Here is a 22252-nt window from a genome sequence, read left to right as displayed (position 1 = left end):
CATTTCCTCAATTTAAGCCCATTGTTCAGAGGTTTTATTTCTTGAGGAAATGTCTCCATGTTGCAGAAGTCATAAACCAGCTAGAGATCTTTGATTTCACCATTAACTTCTTGTAAGTACTAACATTGCATTAACTAATTATCTCTGACTTAATTTGAATGTTCCCACTTTTCCATTCTGCCATTCAAATGACCATTATTGAGATGCAAAAGAGTTTCATGTGCTCTTTTTGTACCTTTCAAAGTACAAGCTATCAGATCCTAGAAATCGCTGGAGATCTTAACAAGCAGGAGCGCTTTCATGGCACTACACAAATATTCAGAGGAATAGTTGCAAAAAAGAGGACTGCCTTCTCTTATATGAGCCTGTCCCAGTCTCAGGAGATGCCCTGCACCCAGTCCCACCAGTTGCTGAAGCACATCTGGATGGGTAGCCCACAAGACAGGCCTGTTTGGTGGCTGCACCACAGCTTTGGGAAAAAAGAGATCCAGTTGGCCCCTTCTCAGTTGTCCTAAAAGACAAAGACAGTTTTAGTTAGACAAGCATTTGGCACATCCAGTGAAATGTGTCTGTTTTAACGATGCTTATTGATTTGATAACTATCTTGACTGTCACTGGCAGAAAGACAGGATATTATTAATTGATTGATTTGATATGATTTGTGCCCCATCTTTCCACCGAGAAATTGGAAATTAAAGCAAGTAGCAATCATAAGAAGTCACGTGCTCCCTGTAACCAGCCCCGCCCAACAGTCTTGCCATAGCTTTCTGGGTCATCTGAAGTTTCCGAACAGTTTTCAAAGGCAGCCCCACGTAGAGTGCATAAGAGTAGTCCAAACAGGGTGTAACTAAAGCATGTGTCACCATGGCCAGATCAGACACCTCAGGACAGAAATCAAAATCGATGATGATGACTATGGAAGAAGTGGGTCTGTCTGTCAGCACCATAGCTTCAAGACCATGGTACCAAGTTTGGGAGTTCTGGATCTGACTTTGTCCCTGGAGGTTCAAGCGACCTCAGTGACTCAGAACACCCATTTCCAACTTCAGTTGGTGCAGCAGTTTCTAGGGATGGACGAAAGTCCCTTACCTGGTCCCGCAGCTTTTTTCGGGGGGGGGGAGGCGCTCCGTTTCTCCCCCTGAAATTCTGGCCAGAGGGGAACAGCCCGCCTCTCCGGCCACGAAAGAAAAAAGAAAAGTTTAACCCCCCCCCACGTGATAGGCTCTACGTAAAGATTTACGTAGCCTATCACGGCTAGATTTTCAAAGTCAGACGTGATAGGCTACGTAAATCTTTATGTAGCCTATCACGGCTGACTTTGAAAAAAAAACGCTATTTGCATTGCCCTTATTTTTGCCGTAGTCTACGTAAATCTTTACGTAGACTACCCGTGCCCAAATAAGGAACGCAAATGGTGGCGCCCCTGGGTGCCGCCATTTGCGTACGCACTTTTTTTTTTTTTTTTCCAAAGTCAGCCATGATAGGCTACATAAAGATTTACGTAGCCTATCACGGCTGACTTTGAAAATCTAGCCATGACAGGCTACGTAAATCTTTACGTAGCCTATCACTTTTTTTTTTTTTTTACACTTTACTTGGAAATGGCAGCGGTGGCAGCTGGTCGGAAGACTGGCCGCTGCCGCACCGCCGCCAAACCACCACCGGGACCCGCTGCCACGAGGGACATTTGCGCGAGGTAAGTCCCATCCCGGGGCGGGGGCGGGGAGGTGTTGGAGAATTTCCCCACCAATTTCGGGGGGCTGAATGCGTTGGCATTCGGCCTCCCGGAGATTCGTGGAGAAATTCTCCGACATCCCTAGCAGTTTCCCTCATCCCTGGACAGTGGTAGCTTCGCTGCTGTGATCCATGCATTGGTAACCTCATGATTAGACTACTGCAATGCACTCTATGTGGGCCAAGGCTGGCCTTCCCATGAGGCAGGGTGAATCTGCAGAGTGGAGGAGTTGGAAGAGTGGGATACCACAAGAGTGGGATCCTATCTTCCAAAAGGGCAGAAAGGAGGAACCTGGGAACTACAGACCAGTCAGTCTGACATCAATCCTTGGGAAAATTCTGGAGCAGAGTATAAAGCACAGCTGTAAGCACCTTGAAAACAAGGCAGTGATGACTTGAAGCCCACATGGATTTGTCAAGAACAAATCCTGCCAGACAAATCTGATCTCATTTTTGGATCAGGTAACCTCCCTTGTGGACTGTGGCAATGCTGTCGACATAACATACCTCGACTTCAGCAAAGCTTTTGACAAAGTGCCCCATGATAGCCTGATGAGCAAACTAGCTAGAAGAGGGCTAGATGAAACAACGATCTGGTGGATCCACAATTGGCTACAGAATGAGACTCAAAGAGTGCTTATCAATGGGACCTTCTCAAACTGGGGAGAGGTAACGAGTGGGGTACCGCAGGGCTCAGTCCTGGGCCCAGTGCTCTTCAACATGTTTATTAATGACTTGGAGGAGGAGGTGCAGGGAATGCTGATCAAATTTGCAGATGACACAAAATTGGGCGGGATAGCTAATACCCTGGAAGACAGAAACAAAATTCAAAGTGATCTTGATAGGTTGGAGCACTGGGCAGAAAACAACAGAATGACATTTAATAGGGATAAATGCCAAGTTCTGCATGTAGGAAAAAGAAACCAAATACACAGTTACAAGATGGGAGATCCTTGGCTCAACAATTCTACAAGTAAGAAAGATCTTGGAACTGTTGTAGATCACAAGCTGAAGATGAGCCACCAATATGATGTGGCTACAAAAAAGGCAAATGCTATTTTGGGCTGCATTAATAGAAGCATAGCTTCCAGATCCCAAGAAGTACTAGTTCCCTCTACTCAGTACTGGTTAGGCCACATCTGGAGTACTGTGTCCAGTTCTGGGCACCACACTTTAAGAAGGATGCAGACAAACTGGAGAGGGTTCAGCGGAGGGCAACAGAGATGATCAGGGGACTGGACACAAAGCCCTGTGAAGAGAGACTGAAAGAACTGGGCTTGTTTAGCCTTGAGAAGAGAAGACTGAGGGGAGATAGGATAGCGCTCTTCAAGTACTTGAGAGGTTGTCACAGAGAGGAAGGCCAGGATGTCTTCTTGGTCATCCCAGAGTGCAGGACACGGAATAATGGGCTCAAGTGACAGGAAGCCAGATTCCATCTGAACATCAGGAAAAATGTCCTGACCTTGAGAGCAACATGACAGTGGGACCCATGATCTAGGGAGGCGGTGGGCTCTCCCACACTGGAGGCATTCAAGATGAGGCTGGACATCCGTCTGTCAGGGAGAGGGATGTGAGCAACCACCCCTGCCTGGGTTCTCCAGGTGCCCACTGAAGCGCTGCCCCCGCCCCCGCCATGAGTAGAGGCCCAAGGAGCTTGGCGAGTAGCCCGTACCAACCCTGGGCCCATCCAGCGAGCGCCTGCCATTTTGCCGCCTTTTCTTCTTATGAATAAAGGGAGCTTTCAAAATGCACACATTTGAATATACGCAGTTTCTTTTAGCTCCTTTATTTCCATAACCAAAAAGGAGGCAAAATGGCTGGCGTTCGCCGGAAGGGGCCAGGGGAGTGGGGGGAGTGTTGGGGAGGGTGCCTGCTCTGGGGCACCACCACCATCAAAGGCAGCTGTCCGCGCGGCAGCAGCAGGAAGTGCTGCACCCCCGCCACTAGCTGTCTCCTGCGGTCGAGCAGAGTGTCCTGCACTAGCCGTGAGGGACAGCTGACCATGCAGCCAAGTCTGAGCTGTTGCCAGCCGCTTGCCGAGCTCCAGGGCTCTCGTTGGCCGGGCCCGTCAGTGCCCTGGAGTTTGGCGAGCGGAGGCCGGGGAGCTGAGCTTGAGGGATTTTGCCGGACTTGCGGACTAAGCCTGGCGTTCACAACATCCCCAGTCAGGGATTCTTTGGCTGGGACTCCAGCACGGAGCAGGGGGCTGGGCTCGATGGTCTTATAGGCCCCTTCCAGCCCTACTATTCTAGGATCCTATGAGTCTACGATCCGATGCCCTGCCGCTGTGAGTCCTGGTGCCACCCTGTGCCTCTCATAGTGAGACACAGGGTGGGCAGCTGCTCAGGGGAAGGCACTCCAGAACAGTTGCCCCCACACACCCGAGGCCTTGCTCTGAGTAAACCAGAGCTGGGCGGGCGCTCTGGAGAACTGCCCCAGATGCTCCCCTGCTGTGGCAAAAGGGCTGCCCATCACAGCCCTCCAGGGCGGTGGGCCAGCACCTCGCTCTGAGGGATCCTCGGAGTGAGGCATCGGCCTGTCTGGTGCTCCAGGGAGCCGCGCGGGCCTCTCTCTGGTGGCGGGGCTCGCTCTCCCCCACCCCTGACAGCAGCAGCAGCGGCATGTCCACCCCCCACAGGCGGGGGGGGGCCTTGCGCTAGCCCTGCGTGGGGCTGCCCTTGTGCCGGTTTGGAAGCAGCAGCGAGTGCAGAATGCAGCAGCCAGGGTGCTCAGCGGGGGCCCAGCTCTGCACATATCAACGCTGTGTTAAAAGAACTGCGCTGGCTGCCTCTTGCCTACCGAGCCACAGTCAAGGCTTTGCCCTAAATATCATGGGACCAGGATGTCCAGCTGATCATCGCCTTCCCCTGCATACACCCAGTTGAACCCTGAGATCTTACAAGGAGACCTGACTGTTCATTCCACAACCGATAGAATATTGGCAACAGCACATAAGCGGGACTTTTCGGTAGTGGCACCTACCCTCTGGAATGCTCTCCCTCATGTTGTTCGAGAGGCAGAGACTAGGGTGAGCTTTAAACGCCTCTCAAGGACGTGTTTGTTGAAACAGGCTTTCCCTGAGTTGTGCTGGAGTGTGACACTGCTCCCCACCAGTTGGTCTGTAAATGATTCACGAGGGTTTAGCATCCTGTTCTGAGGGAACAGACTTTGCCATCATTTCAGACAAGATAAGCAGGGGCAGACAGACAAGTGAGTAGCCTTCGGCTTTGTCTCTTCGGCTCCGCAAGTCCTTTGAGAGGTGCTTGGCAGCAGCAAATGCACACAGATGCTCTGGAGGGAAACAGGTGCACCTCTGCCGAAGAGATAAGACAAAATGTTTGCTGCGGGGTTTGAAATTTGGCCAATGTTACAGGTTGTTTGGGAAGTTTACCCCCCAAATCTTGAAGTGTTGCTAGTAAATGTATGTCAGTAATATTAAGTATTAGCTTGTCAAATTTAATTCTTTAATTTTTTTAATGTCCTAAATTCAACAGAATTCGGTCATGCTTTTCTATCAGTCTATGGTGTGGCCACGCTTGGAATACTGTGCACAGTTCTGATCATCCCCATCTGAAAGAGGATCTAGAAAAGAGGCAGAAAAAAGTAACCAAAATAATTAAGAGATCAAAATGCTGTCCTGTCAAAGAAAGCCAGAAGCATTTGGGGCTTCATAGTTTAGAGCATGCTATGGAGAAAAAAACACATGTTTTCAGTTCTCTTTCTTAGTAACTTTAAAAACTGGTGCCTGCATTTGCTTGTTTTCCTCTCCCCTCACTATCCTTCTTCCTGGTATGTCATGTCGGTAAACCTGAAGACAGGGATGGTCTTCTTTGTTATTAATTGTGTGGAAGCTGCTTTGGGAATCTTTTGCCTAATCCTTTTTAACTTGATTCAGCAATGTCAATATATTATATTAAATAGTTCAGTTCTAATAACACATGTTTTTGTATGTTGCTCACATAACATTATCTGCATTAAAACATTTTTGGTCCCTATTTTTATAGCTATTCCTTTTTATACCCGTATTTTGTCTATATGCATCATGAAGAGCCCCATAAGCAGAGGAGGCACTGGGTATCCTTGTCTTGCGTTACGGTATATCGTGTTATGTGTACCATGCAGAAAGACTCAGAGATGATGCCATGGATCAAAAGTTCAGCATAATGTTTGTTGTTGATAATCTTAATCCATTTTTAAATCACCAAAACTAAATGAAGTTATTTAAAAAAAGTACTATCCAAGTCTATCAGAAGATAGACTTTTCTGAAGACTGTTGCCAAATTTTTTAAAACACAGTTAATAAAGCAATTGTGTCGGCTTCAGTGACTGTGATTCTTATTATTAGGAATGCTAGAGTAAATTTACAGAGGTTGCCAATCCTTGCAGTTTGCACAGTGGTGGCCTCTGTAAGAGCTTTACATCTTTGCTTCTTGTTAGGCTTATCAGTTAATGTAAGAGGAATTTGAATCTATGTTTAATAATACTTAAGTTAAATCTACAGATCAATGTATTAAAGTTTGTGTCACTAATTATTACCAGTGGTAAGCCAATTTATTACCCAACCAGAGTAAGATAGACCCAGATAACTAAGTAAAACAAGTTAGATTCAATACCTACAAGGTCATTTGATACAAGGTCAACCATGCAGATACTTTGTGTTGAAAATGGGAATTTGTAGGTGCCTTTCCTGTTTAAGATCATCATCTATGCTAGTGCTGGATCAAAAGGCCTTCCCTTTACAGCCCCATTTGTTGGCCATGAAACTGGAGGGCATTTCAGCTATTTTAAGAGAGCGGGACACAACATTCAGCAGCACTCCTCCTGGCTTATTAGGTCAGCAGATTTCATTTAGCTTTTTCCTTAGATGTATGGGCATAGTATTGTTCTGAGGGGGCGTTCTGGGAAAAACAAAATGGTGGCACCCAGCCCAAGGAACTAGGGTGAGCAGCAGTGAATTTGTCCCATCCCATCCAACTCACTCAACCTCCAGCCCCTGACATTCAAAAAGAGAAGGCAGTTTTACTGTCCCCTCTTCCACCATGAGACCTCCACCAACAATTCAGTTAAAGGTTTTCAACTGAGATCCTTTGGCCTGGCAATAAACTATGCTGCTACCAACTTTCTCTCTTCTTTCCAAAGTACCGATGGAGCCAGTCATATGCCTCCGCCTCTCCCTTTTTGGGCTTCTGGTCACCAGCTCCTTCTTGCAAGGTGAGTCTCTACAGGATTCTCAGAACTCAGCCCGTTCGTCAAAAGCAGGGGGGCAGAATCTCTTTCAACCCAGGGACCAAATTCCACATTGGAGAAGCTCTCAGGGCTGCATTCCAGTGGTGGGAGGAGCCAAAGGCAAAAGGGGTGGGGCTCAAACCACCAAAAATACCAGCATATTTTAGCTTGAAGTTCTTATTGCCAGTAACAAAGCCTTCAGAGAGCCATTTCCGTCTTTTGGAATGGGGAGAAAACTACACAAAAGCTGGGAAACTGACAAATGATCTGTGGTTGGGGGAAAGGGGGTGGGGCCAGTGGGAGGGGCATGGCCATTTGGGGAACCCGGCCTCTGGGCCTGAGGTTTTGCACCCCTGCTCAAAAGTATCTGAATAGTGCCTTGGCTACAATCCTTGGGAGTAGGCTGGCACCCTGTTCTAAGTTCTCTCTCCTGATCTATCTCGGTCTGTTGTTCCCTCCTTACCAGCTCCGTTGTGACACTGAGCATGATGGAATTCTAACAAAATATTTCCTCCACTAAACTTTGTCACAGCCTTAGGAGAGTTCTGGTATAATACCAGGGGAGTCCTAGGAGAACATCTGCTCCACTTCCCCTCTGTGCACAACTGCTACCAAGAGCATCTTCCTGTGCTCCACATTAAACAGTCCAAGAAACAGCTACCACCTGGGTCTGATTTTTGCATCGCATCTGGATTTCTTTCTTAAATCTCCCCGGGGTGGTGTTAGCACACATTTTGTCTGATGTTTAACGAGGGCTAAGGGTTGGAAAATGAGTTTTCACAGATGGCATGAAAGGCTTAATAGGAAATACACAGCTCCAATGAATAGCAGGCTGGGACTCCTTTAATCAGGACATATTATTGAGAACAACTTCGATGATTGCTTAAAATAAACATGTTTTAAACTCTGTATCAGGGAAAGGTGTCAAGTTGGATCTTTAGCCCAATTTAGTCTGGAGACAGTTAATGAACAGCAAATTGACCCAAACATCTTCTGCCAGGCCTAAGTGTCCTATTTGTTTATTACATTTCTTAAATGCCTCATTGACAAGGGGCTAGTCCACATGACAGCCCCCCCCAATCTTCATAATGCTTGGCTCACTCACACAGCACCCGATGCAATTGCCAAACTGTTCTCCTCACACTATTTCTGCCCTTATCTCCCAGATTTCTTTAGACTACTTCTATCACGGCTTTTCTTTTCTTTGCAGTGTTGTGTTTTCCATAGGGCATGCATTCTGGTGTGTGCTAACCTCGTGGCACTGTACCTTATCCTGGCGGAAGTGGCTTCAGGCTGTAGAACTGACTCAGCAACCTTGCTTCCTGCCTTCTCCTTCCATTTGGCAGGGGTGGGGAGTGGGTCTGTGGGGAGGAAGTGGGGGTTGTCCTCCATTTGCTGACTATGATTGATGAGGGTGCATCATCAGCCATTGAATCCTATGCAAGTGTAGACAGAACAGAGGCCTACAACTCCCAGCAAGCTAGAAGCCATGGGAGCAGTAGTGAAAGCAGTTTCCCCTCAAAGGAGTTTGAGAAGCTACGTGGAAGGAAACCATGTAATGATACGGCCTAAATTAAGGGAGGATTCTAAGAACTTGTTATCAAAAGAAGGGTGCCACAGAGCTCTCTGTTAGGTCAAGCCTTGCAAGAGAGCCGCCTCTGTTTGTCCCTTGTTTGTCTCCATCCCTCATCTGTGCTTCCTTGCCTCATGAGTGCATGCCAAAAATGGACCTTCCTGGCTGTGCTTTCTCTTCCCCGGGCAGGCACTGAAGGCAGAATCTGCAGCAGGGGATGGATTCAATACCAGAATAAATGCTATGGCGTCTTTACTGAAAAGGAATCATGGGCAGATGCAGAGGTAAGAAACATTTCTTGGGAGCTACCGGCAGGGGCACCAGAGAGCGCCCTCTTCGCTGAGCACTGGTGTCCAACAATCCTCCACCCACCGCCACAATGTGTAGCTTGGAATAGGCAAATTGGTCAGTTTCACTTTCCCCGGCATTTGAGTTCTCCTGAGCTGCTCTGGCCAAATTCAACGGATATTCAATACAGCTATTTCCAGCATGGGGAGACCATGTTGTGGCTGCCTGCCATGTTGCTTTTGAAGATGAGGAGCCTGTCAGAAAAAAGAAGTGGCAACCTGAATTCAGACCTACAAACATGGCTGAATGCACAGCGATTCAAACCCAGACTTCTAAAAGCTAAGCACCCACAGCTGTGGACCTGCATGGATGAATCTGTCAGTTTTGGCTTCTCCCAAATTCATTTTTTAACAACAACAACAACAACAACAACAAATCTCTAGTCCTTTCTGTCCCAAATATGATGAAATTTGCTAATTTTCGGTTCTTATCAAAAATGAACTGAAAAAATTCTCACCTACCCCTGTATTGGAGAAATAACTTCACTGGAGAACGAGATTCTGCACTGGAGTCCTTGTAAACCTTAGCTCTAGTTATGAATGGAATTTACTTCAGCTCCTTTAAGGGCACACCCTCACCTTTCAAAAAGTTTCATTCCAATACCACAAATTAACACCAGATAATATGTTTACAGCTTATTCCCCCTTCAATAGTTCACTGAAAGTGTCTTTGAGACTAGGAATGGATGAGAAATTCATTCCGTTTGTTTTTGGTTTTTTTACAGATTTACCCATTTACCTACCAAAATTGAATGCAGAAACAGATGCAATTTGCAATGCAAATCCATACATTTCTGGGCTTGCAATGTGCTCCACAAAAGAAGCATGCATACATTTGAAAAATGTGCAAAACCATGGCACACATTTCTAAAATGCACACACAGACACACTGTAAATTGTACATTGATGAATCCATTTGAAAAATCTGCATGAATATACATATGAATCTTTTTCTATAAAAACAAACTGCACAAAACTGGCACAGAATGGACTTGGAGGTGGGAAAAGGAGAACATCTGTGGAAATGGACTTGACAGATATGCTGAGAGTCAAACTAAGTGTGATGTTAAATCTATTTTTGTATTTAATGTGCAGTTTAAAACAACTAATTATCATTGGGATTGCAGAAGGTGTAGGGGGATTTAACCCTTTCTTTCTCTGCTGAGGTCCAGAGTAAAATCCCTCCTCTGGCAGTGGATAATGATCAGCTGCTATTTGCATTGAGGGGGAGTCCCCCATGGGGTGGATTTTCTCCCAATGCAAATGGCAGCTAATAATTATCAGCACATTGCTGTCCCTGGCCTCTTTTAAAACCTGCATATTAAACACAAAGATGCATTTATTGACAGCTGTACTTTGGCCCTCAGTTTGGATAAGTCCTTGGGAAGATTTGCTGTATGTGAGCAAGATCACAGATCCTCTTATAAATAGCTGCTGGTCAGTGCTGGAAGATTGTAGGATTATGATAAGGCAGTAAAATACAAGATTGCAGTCCAGATTAGGAATGGAATTTTTCAGATTTCAGCAACATCTTCTCCTTCAAAAACATTATGGCAGGATACAGCAAAGGGTCAGTGCGGCCATTGGAAGGACTCCCCTCCATCCAACCATCCGAGGATGTCTGACATTGCTCTGTCATGTCTCCTCCTCAGCCCAACTCTCCCAAAGACAAGGGGCAGAACCCCTGGCTGGTGGGCTTGATCTGGCCCATGGGCCCTCCTGGGGTCCCTCCATGGTGGGGCTCAGACAATCACAGCAGGGATCTGAGATAGCCACAAGCCTGTGGGGGGCTGGGGAGCAGGCGGGAAGCCTTTGGTGGAAAGTTTAGATAAAGCCCGTTGTTTTCATTCAGGTACAATGTCAGACCTATGGCCAGAAGAGCCACCTGGCATCTTTTCACTCAGCTCAAGAGAATGCTGTGCTGGTTAAGCATGCCACTGCCAGTTACCCGGATGTAAAAGCAGTCTGGATTGGCTTGCATGACCCCCAAAAGGTGAGGGCCCAGCTCCTTTCCCCAGGATACTGCCTGAGTTCCAACTGGGAGGAAAGTGTGGCTCTGTGTATGGGGAAGCAGGGTGACGGGGGAAAGTGAAAGTCGGTTTGGAAGGCAGTGGAGGCGCCCTGGAGAGCTCCTTTAGGGTTCTGACTGTGTCTGGCTGAAACCCACGGTAGATTCACTGCCCCACTGGCATCTGAGCCACCAGCCTCCATTGCTGGAAGGGTAGATGGATGAAGAGGAGGGAGAGAAGGCAGGAAGGCTGGAAAAAGCCATTGGCATATTTGCTCGGGAAACATTCGGCTAGTCTGTTAAGGGTAGAACTGCATGCACTGAAGCTGATTAAAAAGCCAACAGCCTTGGTGCCCCTTGCTTATGCATATGCATGTGTAACAGGATAATTTTAGACAACATTTAGCAATGACAGGCCTCCAAAAGTCTGCTGGACTCTTCAGACCCATTGGAACACATTTGCACTTTTCATCTACTCAAGTTTTCTTTTCTTTTCTTTGTATGCATATGGTTGAAGGCTGGGAGATGGAGATGGACTGATTTATCTATACCCAACTTCAAACCATGGAATGTTGGGGAACCCAGCAACACAACAGGACAATTCTGTGCCTATATGCTAATCTCAGCAGGTGAGGAGAAGCTCAGTCAATCCAGGTCCCAGGAGCTCAGTACTTGCAAGGTGTTTGAACCATTTGAGAAACCTTATTGGAAGTTTTCCATGATCGCCAGAAGCAAAAAGGCAAAAGCCTTTCTGCTGTCCCTCACTCTCTTCCAGACTTCACATCCCCCAACCACACTGTTCTTCTCTCTCCTTTTGTGCATAAAACACTTTGGCAAATATGACAAAGGGTCAGGATTTTGTGTGCAACAGAGAATCATTGGCCAACTTCACTAGTTAATCATCTATCCAATGACTCCCCATTAACATTGTAGAGCACTCAGCTTTCCAATATATACTGCACTGTGTCTAATTCTTATGAAGAGTTCGGTCGCTGCCTCTCTCCTAGATCACTGCCTGACTTTGTCTGGTTCTAAGTTCAGAGCTCCCAACACATAGTGGTACTGATATTTCCTGCACTTGTATTAGCTAGAAAACCTGTTTAGAGTCAGAAGGCTGGAGGTTCCTTTGCCTTAGTTGCATAGAAGAGTGAAACTGGCCATATGGCTTTTTTTTTTTTTTTTTTACAGGCAGGGGTTAGGGAGAGAACTCCACTTCATCTCCCCCCACCCCTGCCCTCAGTCCATCTCTTCACTATTTAATGTCCTGGAGCCCTGTCCTCAATTGCATCTGATCACCTAAAAATTGTCCTCCTTTTGTGTGCCAACATTCTGAATCAATGCTTCAGGTTGAATTCTTCAAGCCTGACACACTTCCAGCATCAGGGGCCAAGCGCTTCAACTCAAGTGTCTTGTTCCTTTTCCGCCTCTCACCAATTTACAGACTAGTAAGCTCAATGGTTTGCAAATAAATATAGGATTTTCAGACAGTTCCTGTACCTTTAAGTGTCACAAATAATTGTGAGGGAGAACCTACATATGGTGTGATATTGCCTTCTATATAACTCCTAACTAGGGATGTAAGCTAATTTTGTTTCAGTTCGCAGATCACTAAAAAATACCCCATTTGCAACTCCGAACTTGAACACCAACAGAAGTGGAGGTTCTCCAAAATTGGTCACAAATTCCTGAACTTGCATCCACATTTGCAAAATGTGTACTTGAAAAATGCACACCTTTTTCAAAATGTGTAAATTTTGAAAAAAATGAACAACTTTCTAAAAACGCACAACTTTTCAATTTCAAATGAACCAAAAAACAGGTTGCAAACAAGAATGGGAATGAGCTGAACTGAGCTTTGAAGTAAAGTTTGGAGCATTTCGGCAAGCTCAAGTCTTCCCGTTACTACTTCTAGCTGGTTCACAGGAGCCCATCCAGAAGCCCAAGTCTCTGTCTCTGTCACTCAAAGATTCACTTGTGTCCAAATCTCACACTTACAACAGTCTTATATTCTACACAAATTTCCATTGGAGGGGGGGGGGGAGTTGGGCATATTATTTTCTCATAATTAGGAATGGAATGGGGGTGGAGGATCTGTTTAAGAAAGAAGGAAAAATGTGAAAAGAAGGAATGGACCAATTGGTCCCAGCCCATGTCAGTTTCGCATGTATTGAATCTGGAGTCCTTTCCAATCAATTTCTGCATCAGTCTGAGAATTTTTTTTAAAAATGCAAAAAGTTCAAATTCATTTTTGTGTGCAATTTCCCGTAACATGTGCATTTTGTAAGGATGTACAAAAGTCTTACCTGGCTCTGTGCCAGGCAATCCGCGGTGGGGGGGAGGCGTTCCATCCCTCCCCCCGGAATCCTCCCCAGCTGGCTCTGCTCTGCGGCGGCTCCATGGAGCCGCCCGCTGGGGCAGGCCATAGCCAGAGTTCTGGCTGCAGCCAGGCTGCTGCAGCTGAAAACGGCAGCTGTCGTAGCGGCCACCATTTGCGTCCTTGCAGTCAGCCGTGATAGGCTATATAAGTATTTATGTAGCCTATCACGGTAAAGGTAGCCACGCAAATGGCAGCTGCTACGCCATTTGCATGGCTGCCTTTACTGTGATAGGCTACGTAAATACTTACATAGCCTATCACGGCAAAGAGAAGGGGCGCAAATGGCGTAGCAGCCGCCATTTGCGTCCCTGTTCTTTGCCATGATAGGCTACGTAAATACTTACATAGCCTATCAGGGCTGACTGCAAGGATGCAAATGGCGGCCGCTACAACGGCCGCCATTTGTGGCCACAGCAGCCCAGCAGCGGCCAGGAGACCAGCCGGAGCTGCCGCTGCCGGAGCCGCCGCCACATCCGCTGCCGGAGCTGCCACTGCATCCACTGCCGCCGCCACCGCATCCACCGCCAGGTAAACTCCATCCCGGGGGGATTCGGCAGGGTGGCGGGGGGGGAGGCCGTTCCACCATGGATTCTGGGGGGCCAGATTCTAAAGAATCCGGCCTCACTGGAGTCCGTGGCAGAATTCTCTGACATCCCTAGCATTTTGTACATTGTTTTCTCTTACGTACATAGTTTTGTACTAAATTTTGTGCTGAGAACCGCACCAATTTGTAGAAATTTAGAAACTGAAGGGTAACTGTGTTCTGATCAGCTTTTCATCTGGGAATTGCGAATCACATCATTTTGCCTCAAAATGCTTTATAATTAAAATCTCCCCATCCCTAGTGGAAAGATAAGAACATCTCTGACCCAGTTTTATGTTTGCTTTTCAGGTTTTAAGAAATGGAATGGTGGAGATTGCAAAACGAGAATGCCTTTTGTCTGCCAGTTAATGCCATAGAAAGGAGAGATGTTCATCCTGCCTGGCAATAATAGTTATCCCTGGTTTTTGTCTATTTTTCTTAATAAACATCTTCCTGATCTAAGAATATGTGGGAGGTTTTCTTTGGAAATCAGAAGTTCTGTCCAGATTTCACAAGAGCCCCTATCTTCTAGACCTCACATTATTGCCAATATCTAGATATTTGAAAGTATGTAGATGGTGGTGACAGAAAGCTGAACTGTTCAGAACAAAAGGGGTCTGTGGCCTGATTCAAGATCATCTTGACAGGATGGAGAACTGGATCAAAATTAACAAAATGAGTTCCAGCAAGAAATGTGAAATTCTGCATTTAGATAGGAAAAATCAGGTGACAGCATGCGGGATGGGTGACACCTTGTTTGACAACAGTACATGTGAAAAGGATCTAAGGGTTTTAGTAGATCACGAACTAAACATGAAGCAGCAGTGTGATGAAGCAGCTAAAAAGGCCAATGCAATTCTAGCTGCACAGTGTCCAGATCACAAGGAGTAATGGCGCCTGCCACTCTGTTTTGCTTCAGTCAGACTTCATGTGGGTGCTGTGTCCAGTTCTGGGCACTGCAGTTTAAGAAGGATGTTGACAAACTAGAATGTGTCCACCGGAAGGCAACAAAGACGCTGAGGGGCCTGTGGAGACCTAATCCTGTGTTTGAAGGAGCTGGGCACGTTTAGCCTGGAGAGGAGAGCAAGAAGCAATGTGACAGCCACCTTCAAATATTTCAAGGGCCATCGTCCCATAGACAATGAAGGTAACTTGTTTTCAGTTGCTCCAGGGGGTCAATCCTGAAGCAATGGGAGCAAATGATAAGAGAGGGGATTTTGACAAAACTTTAGGGAGAACTTCCTGACAGTACAATCTGTTTGGCAGTGGAACAGACTGCCTCAGGCAGTGAACACTCCTCCCTTGGAGGTTTTTAAGGACAGGGAAGAGGGCCCTCTGTCAGGGATGCTGTAGTAATGGATTCCTGCATCAGCAAGAGGTTGGACTAGATGACCTTTGAGGTCCCTTCCCATTCTATGAATCTCCCTGTTGAAAAAGGCATACAGAACACTGCTGTGTGACAGTATCTTCAACTCTGCAAATCATATACTACAGTGCAGCTTGAGCAAATAGACATGGATGGCAACCTCTGAGGCCTACAGGTAAGAGTGACATAACATGCACAGTTCCTGGGGAATTTTGTCATGCACCAAAATAGTCTTTGGGTTTGAGGAAACAGAATTAAGAAACCCAGATGGTTTGTTCATTTATTTAATATAGGTGTCATTTCCCCAATGTTCAAAGCAGTATAAAATATTTAAATACAACGTAGTAAGATAAAGCCATAAAGCAACACACGATAAATTTTTTTAAAGCCCCCCCATTAGTAAATCAACTAAATGCCTCCCAAGATACTTGCAGCATGTATGGAAAACACTACAGCTACAGATAAGGTCTAAAGAAGTGACCTGCCTTTGGCCTTACCTGGTCTAAAGGCAGGGCACCCCAGAGCCTGGGGCAGGGTGAGGTGCCACTGTTCTAAAAGCTCTGTTTGATTCCCTGATTGTAAATGGCACATGGGCATATATCAGCAGAGTTCTTACTTCAGGTATGTAGACCCCAGCCTGTGATAAAGTTCTGTGTTAACATTCCTGGTCAGAACAGCCTCTAAAACAGAAAGCAACCATTTTACAACCCAGAAACATGATACAAAATGAAACAGTTTCATTCCCCCACATTGATGAACTCAAACAAATATGCAAGCAAACATAAGCATTCTGCTAGATCAGACCAGCGGCATATCTGATTCTGCACCCTGTTCCCACAGTGGCCAACCAGATGCCCATGGAAAACCCACAAACAGGACATGAGGGCAAGAGCCATGTCCTACTGTGTTTACCCACCAAAAGGTATTCTAAGGCATGCCATCTCCGATTCTGGAGGTAGCTTATACTTATAGTCACTGTGACTAGAAGCAGTTGATAGCTTTACCCTCCATTAAACTGTCTATTCATCCCCCCCTTTAATAGCTATCTAAGTTTAGCAGCTCTCACCACATCTTGCGCCAATGAATTCAGCAGGCTATCTATGGAACTCAGCCACAGATCAGTACCTGAGCCTAACAAGAAAGGGACGGGATACAGGGAGTGTCCTGGCTAGGACTGGGCCTCCAGGCAAACAGATGGTCAATTGGGTGCTCAAGTAAGTTTTAGTAGAAGGAAGCCATGACTGGCAAGGCAAAGGTTGCATTAGGCCAGTAGTTATGCTGGGTAAACAAGAAGCACAGCAAGGCAGAGAAGAGTAGCCCCTTGGACAGCACCCCACTTCCTGAGCAAGGGGGGCCTGAGCCCGGAAGGGGATGATGAAATTGACAAGTTCTTTGACAAGTACAGAATATGCCTCTGCTGCTGGGCTAGTTGAAGTAATGTGTGGAGAGGATGAAACTGACAAGAAGATCTACAAGAGGAGAGCATGACTCTGCAGGGCGACATAGCGGACATGCAGACTTGCGATCGTGCACGTGTCCACAAGATCACTGGGAAAAAAATCTAAAAAAAATTATGACCCCCCCCCTTTGCACAAATCACGGGACCTGAAAAAAAAGTGCAAAACATTTCCAGAAAAAGAAGAAAAACAAACCCCCTGATACAGCCCTCCGCCGCTTCTTGGAATGGAAACACTGTGAAATCCCGTTGGGCTTAAACAGCGCCTCTCATCTCTACTTTTCATTTTTTACTTCAAAATCTCAAGGCTTTTACACGATTTACATCTTATGATATAAGACCATTAAATACACAAAGATACCAAGTAGTTGAAAACAGAACACATCTTTTAAGCTTTTTAAAGGGTCACCGCCTCCCTTCTAAAGATTAAGGGCGCAGTCCCGCTGAGATAGACAGTGGCCTCTGACTTCCTCTGAGGCCAGGGGAGACTCCCTATCCAACACAGGGTAGCTGGAGCATGGAGGAGAGGGGTCTTTCTGTGCTCCAGCTGCACCGGAGTTTGCCTTAGCTGCCTGTTCTTTGGACGTCTAAGCATAGCTTCGGGGAGGGGGCGGGAACGGGGCTGGAGACCACATAAGAAGCTGTCTGAAACAGCTTAGGCAGTCTCCTCCCCTCCCCAGCCCCAGGAACACCCCCTTTTCACCCTGGCTGTGCTCCATGTTATGAGCATGGACAGGCACGGGGGGGGGGGCAGCTGCCATGTTTCTCTCCGCCCTGGTCATGAGGGGGAGGGCGAAGGGGTGGGGAGCACAGTTTCCCAGGTACAAGCTTGTAGCACTGTCTCTGAGCTTGGAGGTGGGAAATCAAACCCCCCGGCTCCCCCAGACACTGCCTAGGGGACATAAGATCACTCTCTCCAGCATCTTACCCAATCACATTTCTGAGCTGGGAGAACATGGAGCAGAGAAGTCAGTGAGGACTGGTGCCATTGTCCCCATCTGAGGACAGATGTTGCATCCTGTGAGAAATGATGTTGGGTTCTGTGGGGACAGGTGGAATGTCCTGGAATTCCTGTATTTTCTCACTCATATTTCGTATTCTGGGGGTACTCCTAGATCCGTCATTGTCACTGGAGGCCCAAGTGGCCACTGCGGCTTAATGTGCCTTTTACCAGCTTCAGCTGGTTCGCCAGCTACAGCCTCTGCTGGACAGGGATAGCTTGGCCTCTGTGGTACAGGCATTAGACCTGGTTGGATGAAGCTGGGGGTGTTAATCTATCTCAGCTTTGTCCCCCAGGGTTTTCTGTAGAACAGCAGGCTAGACCTGGGGGGCAGGGGGGGGTGGAGTTGCAATGGTTTATCGTGATACTATTCCCCTCACCAGGTGCCCTGGCCCACAGTCTACTGGGTTTGAGTGCATATACTTAAGTGGGTGCTCGGGACAGAATAGGGATTCTGTTGGTGGTGCCCACCCCACTGCTCAACAGTCTCCCTTCCTGAGCTAGCCGGGGTGATCTCGGCGGCAGTGATGGAGTCCCCTCAGCTTGTTCTGCTGGGAGACTTCAACATCCATGCTGAGGCTGCCCTGTCGGGAGTGGCTCAGGACTTCATGTCCTCCATGACAAGCAAGGGTCTGTCCCAAGTGGTTTTTGGCCCCACTCATACAGCAGGTCACACTCTAGACCTGATGGGCAGGATGACAGGGATCTGGGTGTGGAGGAACTTTCTGTTGTCCCTTTGTCATGGACAGATCACTACCTGGTGGGGTTTAGACTCACTGGAACTCAGTGCCTCTCCAGGGATGGGGGACTGATTAAGTTGGTCCACCCCAGGAGGCTGATGGATCTGGATGGTTTCCTGACGGCTTTGGGGGATTTTCCTGCTGCCTCAGCAGGCGATTCTGTCGAAGACCTGGGTGATCCCTAGAATACGGAAATGGCCGGGGCGGTGGACACAATCACTCCTGAGCGTCCCCTCTCACGGAGCGGAGCCCGACACAGACCAGCACCCTGGTTCTCTAGGGAACTGGCGGTGATGAAGCGAATGAGACGGAGACTAGAGCGACGTTGGCGGAAAACCCGGAACAAGTCTGATCGAACACGGGCTAGAGCTTTTCTGAAAGCCTACTCCGTGGCAGTGAGGGCAGCAAAGAAGTCTTTCTTTCCTGCCACCATTGCATCTGCAGGGAGCTGGCCAGCGCAGCTGTTTTGAGTGGCCAGGGGCCTTCTACACCCTGGCCCATCGTAGGGATGTACGAAAGTGCCCTTACCTGGATCTGCTGGGTTCTGCTTGGGGGGGGGAGGCGCTCCATCCCTCCCCCTGGAATCCTTGCCGGCCGGCTCCGCTCCGCAGGGATTCTGCAGAGCCACCAGCTGGCTCCGCTAGCAGCCGGACATCCGGACGCTGGCTAGCAGGGACGCAAATGGTGGTGGCCGTAGCCGCCACTGTTTGCGTCCCTGTAGTCAGCTGTGATAGGCTACATAAAGGCGTACGTAGCATATCACATCTGGCTTAAAACAAAAACAAAAACACGCGTACGCAAATGGCGGTGGCTACAGCCGCCGCCATTTGCGTTCCTTATTTTTGCTCGTCTTAGTCTATGTAAATATTTACGTAGACTAAGACGGCGAAAATAAGGGGGAACGCAAATAGCGTCCGCTACGCTATTTGTGTTCCTTATTTTCGCCGTCTTAGTCTACGTAAATATTTACATAGACTAAGACGGGCAAAAATAAGGAACGCAAATGGCGGCGGCCATAGCCGCCACCATTTGCGTACGTGTTTTTTTTTTTAAGCCAGACGTGATAGGCTACGTAAGTCTTTACATAGCCTATCACGTCTTGTAAAAAACAACAACAACAAAGCGACAAGACTGCAAATGGCGGCGGCGGCAGCCGGTCGGAAGACCAGCCGCCACAGCTGCCACCGCCCGGAGGATCCGCCCCAGGTAAGTCTCGTCCCGGGGGGGATCCACGGGGGGTCGGCGGGGCAGGCCGTTCCACCACAGATTTCAGGGGGCCGAATGCACTGGCATTCGGCCTCACCAAGATCCGTGGCGGAATTCTCTGCCATCCCTACATTGTTCCATTATGCTTACAAGAGGCAGTTGTGAGATCTCTGTTGAAGAAGCCTTCCCTGAATCCCACCATACTAGATAACTATTGTCCAGTCTCTAACATAGCATTTTTGGGCACGGCATTAGAGGGTGTGGTGGCCTCCCAGCTCCAAGGGTTCCTGGATGGAATGGATTATCTTATAGAATCATAGAATCATAGAATAGTAGGGTTGGAAGGGGCCTACAAGGCCATCGAGTCCAACCCCCTGCTCAATGCAGGAATCCAAGTCAGAGCATCCCTGACAAATGGCTGTCCAGCCTCGTCTTGAAGGCCTCCAGTGTGGGAGAGCCCACCACCTCCCCAGGTAATTGGTTCCATTGCCGTATTGCTCTGACACTCAGGAAGTTTTTCCTGATGTTCAGTCGGAATCTGGCTTCCTGTAACTTGAGCCCATTATTCCGTGTCCTGCACTCTGGGATGATCGAGAAGAGATCCTGGCCTTCTTCTCTGTGACAACCTTTCAAGTACTTGAAGAGCGCTATCATATCTCCCCTCAGTCTTCTCTTCTCAAGGCTAAACATGCCCAGTTCTTTCAGTCTCTCTTCATAGGGCTTTGTTTCCAGTCCCCTGATCATCTTTGTTGCCCTCCTTTGAACCCTCTCCAGCTTGTCTGCATCCTTCTTAAAGTGTGGTGCCCAGAACTGGACACAGTACTCCAGATGAGGCCTAACCAGTGCTGAGTAGAGGGGAACTAGTACTTCCCGGGATTTGGAAGCGATGCTTCTATGAATGCAGCCCAAAATAGCATTTGCCTTTTTTGCAGCCACATCACATTGTTGGCTCATATTCAGCTTGTGATCGACGACAATTCCAAGATCCTTCTCGCTCGTAGTGTGGTTGAGCCACGTATCCCCCATCTTGTAACTGTGCATTTGGTTTCTTTTTCCTAGGTGCAGAACTTGGCATTTGTCCCTATTAAATGCCATTCTGTTGTTTTCTGCCCAGCACTCCAGTCTATCCAGATCACTTTGAATTTTGTTTCTGTCTTCCAAAGTATTAGCTATCCCTCCCAATTTTGTGTCATCTGCAAATTTGATCAGCATTCCCTGCACCTCCTCCTCCAAGTCATTAATAAAAATATTGAAGAGCACTGGGCCCAGGACTGAGCCCTGCGGTACCCCACTCGTTACCTCTCTCCAGCTTGAGAAGGTCCCATTGATAAGCACTCTTTGGGTCCGATTCTGTAGCCAACTGTGGATCCACATGATCGTTGTTTCATCTAGCCCACTTCGAGCTAGTTTGCTCATCAGGATATCATGGGGCACTTTGTCGAAAGCTTTGCTGAATCTTGATCTATTTCAATCTGGTTTCAGGCCTGGGTATGGGATAGAAACAGCTTTGGCCGCCTTTGTGGATGACCTATGCCGGGAACTGGACAGGAGGAGTGTGTCCGTGTTAGTTCTGCTGGACCTCTCAGCGGCGTTCAATACCATCGACCATGGTATTCTTCTGGGACGCCTCGCTGGGATGGGACTTGGAGGTACTGTTTTACAGTGGCTCCATTCCTTCCTAGTGGGGCGAACTCAGAAGGTGGTGTTGGGGGATGCCTGTTCGACTCCGTGGCCATTAGCTTGTGGGGTCCCTCAGGGTTCTGTTCTGTCCCCCATGCTATTTAATATCTACATGAAACCGCTGGGAGAGGTTGTCCGGAGTTTTGGAGTTCGGTGCCACCAATATGCTGATGACGTCCAGCTCTACTACTCCTTTCTACCAGATTCCAAGGAAGCTGTTTCTTTCCTTAACCAGTGTTTGGCATCAGTAATGGACTGGATGAGGGAGAACAAATTGAAACTTACTCCAGACAAGACAGAGGTACTCCTGGTCAGTCAAAAGGCAGATCATAGAATAGGGATTCAGCCTGTGTTGGATGGGGTTGCACTCCCCCTGAAGACTCAGGTTGGTGGTTTGGGGGTGCTCCTGGATTCAGCCCTAAGCCTGGATGCTCAGGTTTCAGCGGTGGCCAGGAGTGCTTTTGCACAGTTAAAACTAGTGTGCCAACTGTACCCGTTTCTGGAGATGTCTGATCTGGCCAGGATAACATATGCCTTAGTTACATCCCGTTTGGATTACTGCAACGTGCTCTATGTGGGGCTGCCTATGAAGAGTGTTTGGAAATTGCAGCTGGTTCAAAGAGCTGCTGCCAGGCTGTTGACTGGGGCTGGCTACAGGGAGCATACAACTCCCTTGTTAAAACAGCTTCACTGGCTTCCAGTCTGTTTCCGGGCAGAATTCAAAGTGCTGGCTTTGACCTATAAAGCCCTATACGGCTCTGGTCCAGGTTATCTGAAAGACCATATCCTCCCTTATGAACCTGCCCATGTCCTGAGATCTTCTGGGGAGGCCCTTCTCTCAGTCCCACCACTGTCACTGGCACGTTTGGTGAGAACCCGGGAGAGGGCCTTCTTAGTGGCTGCCCCATGGCTGTGGAACACCCCCCAGAGAGGCTAGGATGGCTCCCTCCTTGATG

The 22252-nt window shown here is 47.8% G+C and overlaps 1 protein-coding gene across 1 annotated transcript; it reads left to right on the top strand.

Moving 5' to 3' along the window:
- Positions 1-4909: 4909 nt before the first annotated feature.
- On the top strand, positions 4910-14309 carry LOC146339252 (C-type lectin lectoxin-Thr1-like). Its single transcript, XM_084811674.1, has 6 exons — positions 4910-4944; positions 6874-6945; positions 8723-8817; positions 10733-10873; positions 11406-11517; positions 14158-14309. Exons 2-6 carry the CDS (start codon positions 6879-6881, stop codon positions 14223-14225), a joined length of 483 nt encoding a protein of 160 aa, XP_084667800.1. The 5' UTR covers positions 4910-4944; positions 6874-6878; the 3' UTR covers positions 14226-14309.
- Positions 14310-22252: the final 7943 nt, after the last annotated feature.

This window comes from Heloderma suspectum, chromosome 7 (assembly GCF_057233095.1).
Source record: "Heloderma suspectum isolate Gila_16-S chromosome 7, 16-S_ref, whole genome shotgun sequence".
Taxonomy (NCBI): domain Eukaryota; kingdom Metazoa; phylum Chordata; class Lepidosauria; order Squamata; family Helodermatidae; genus Heloderma; species Heloderma suspectum.
Note: the sequence above shows the minus strand (reverse complement) of the source record. Positions and strands in the feature narration are given on the sequence as shown.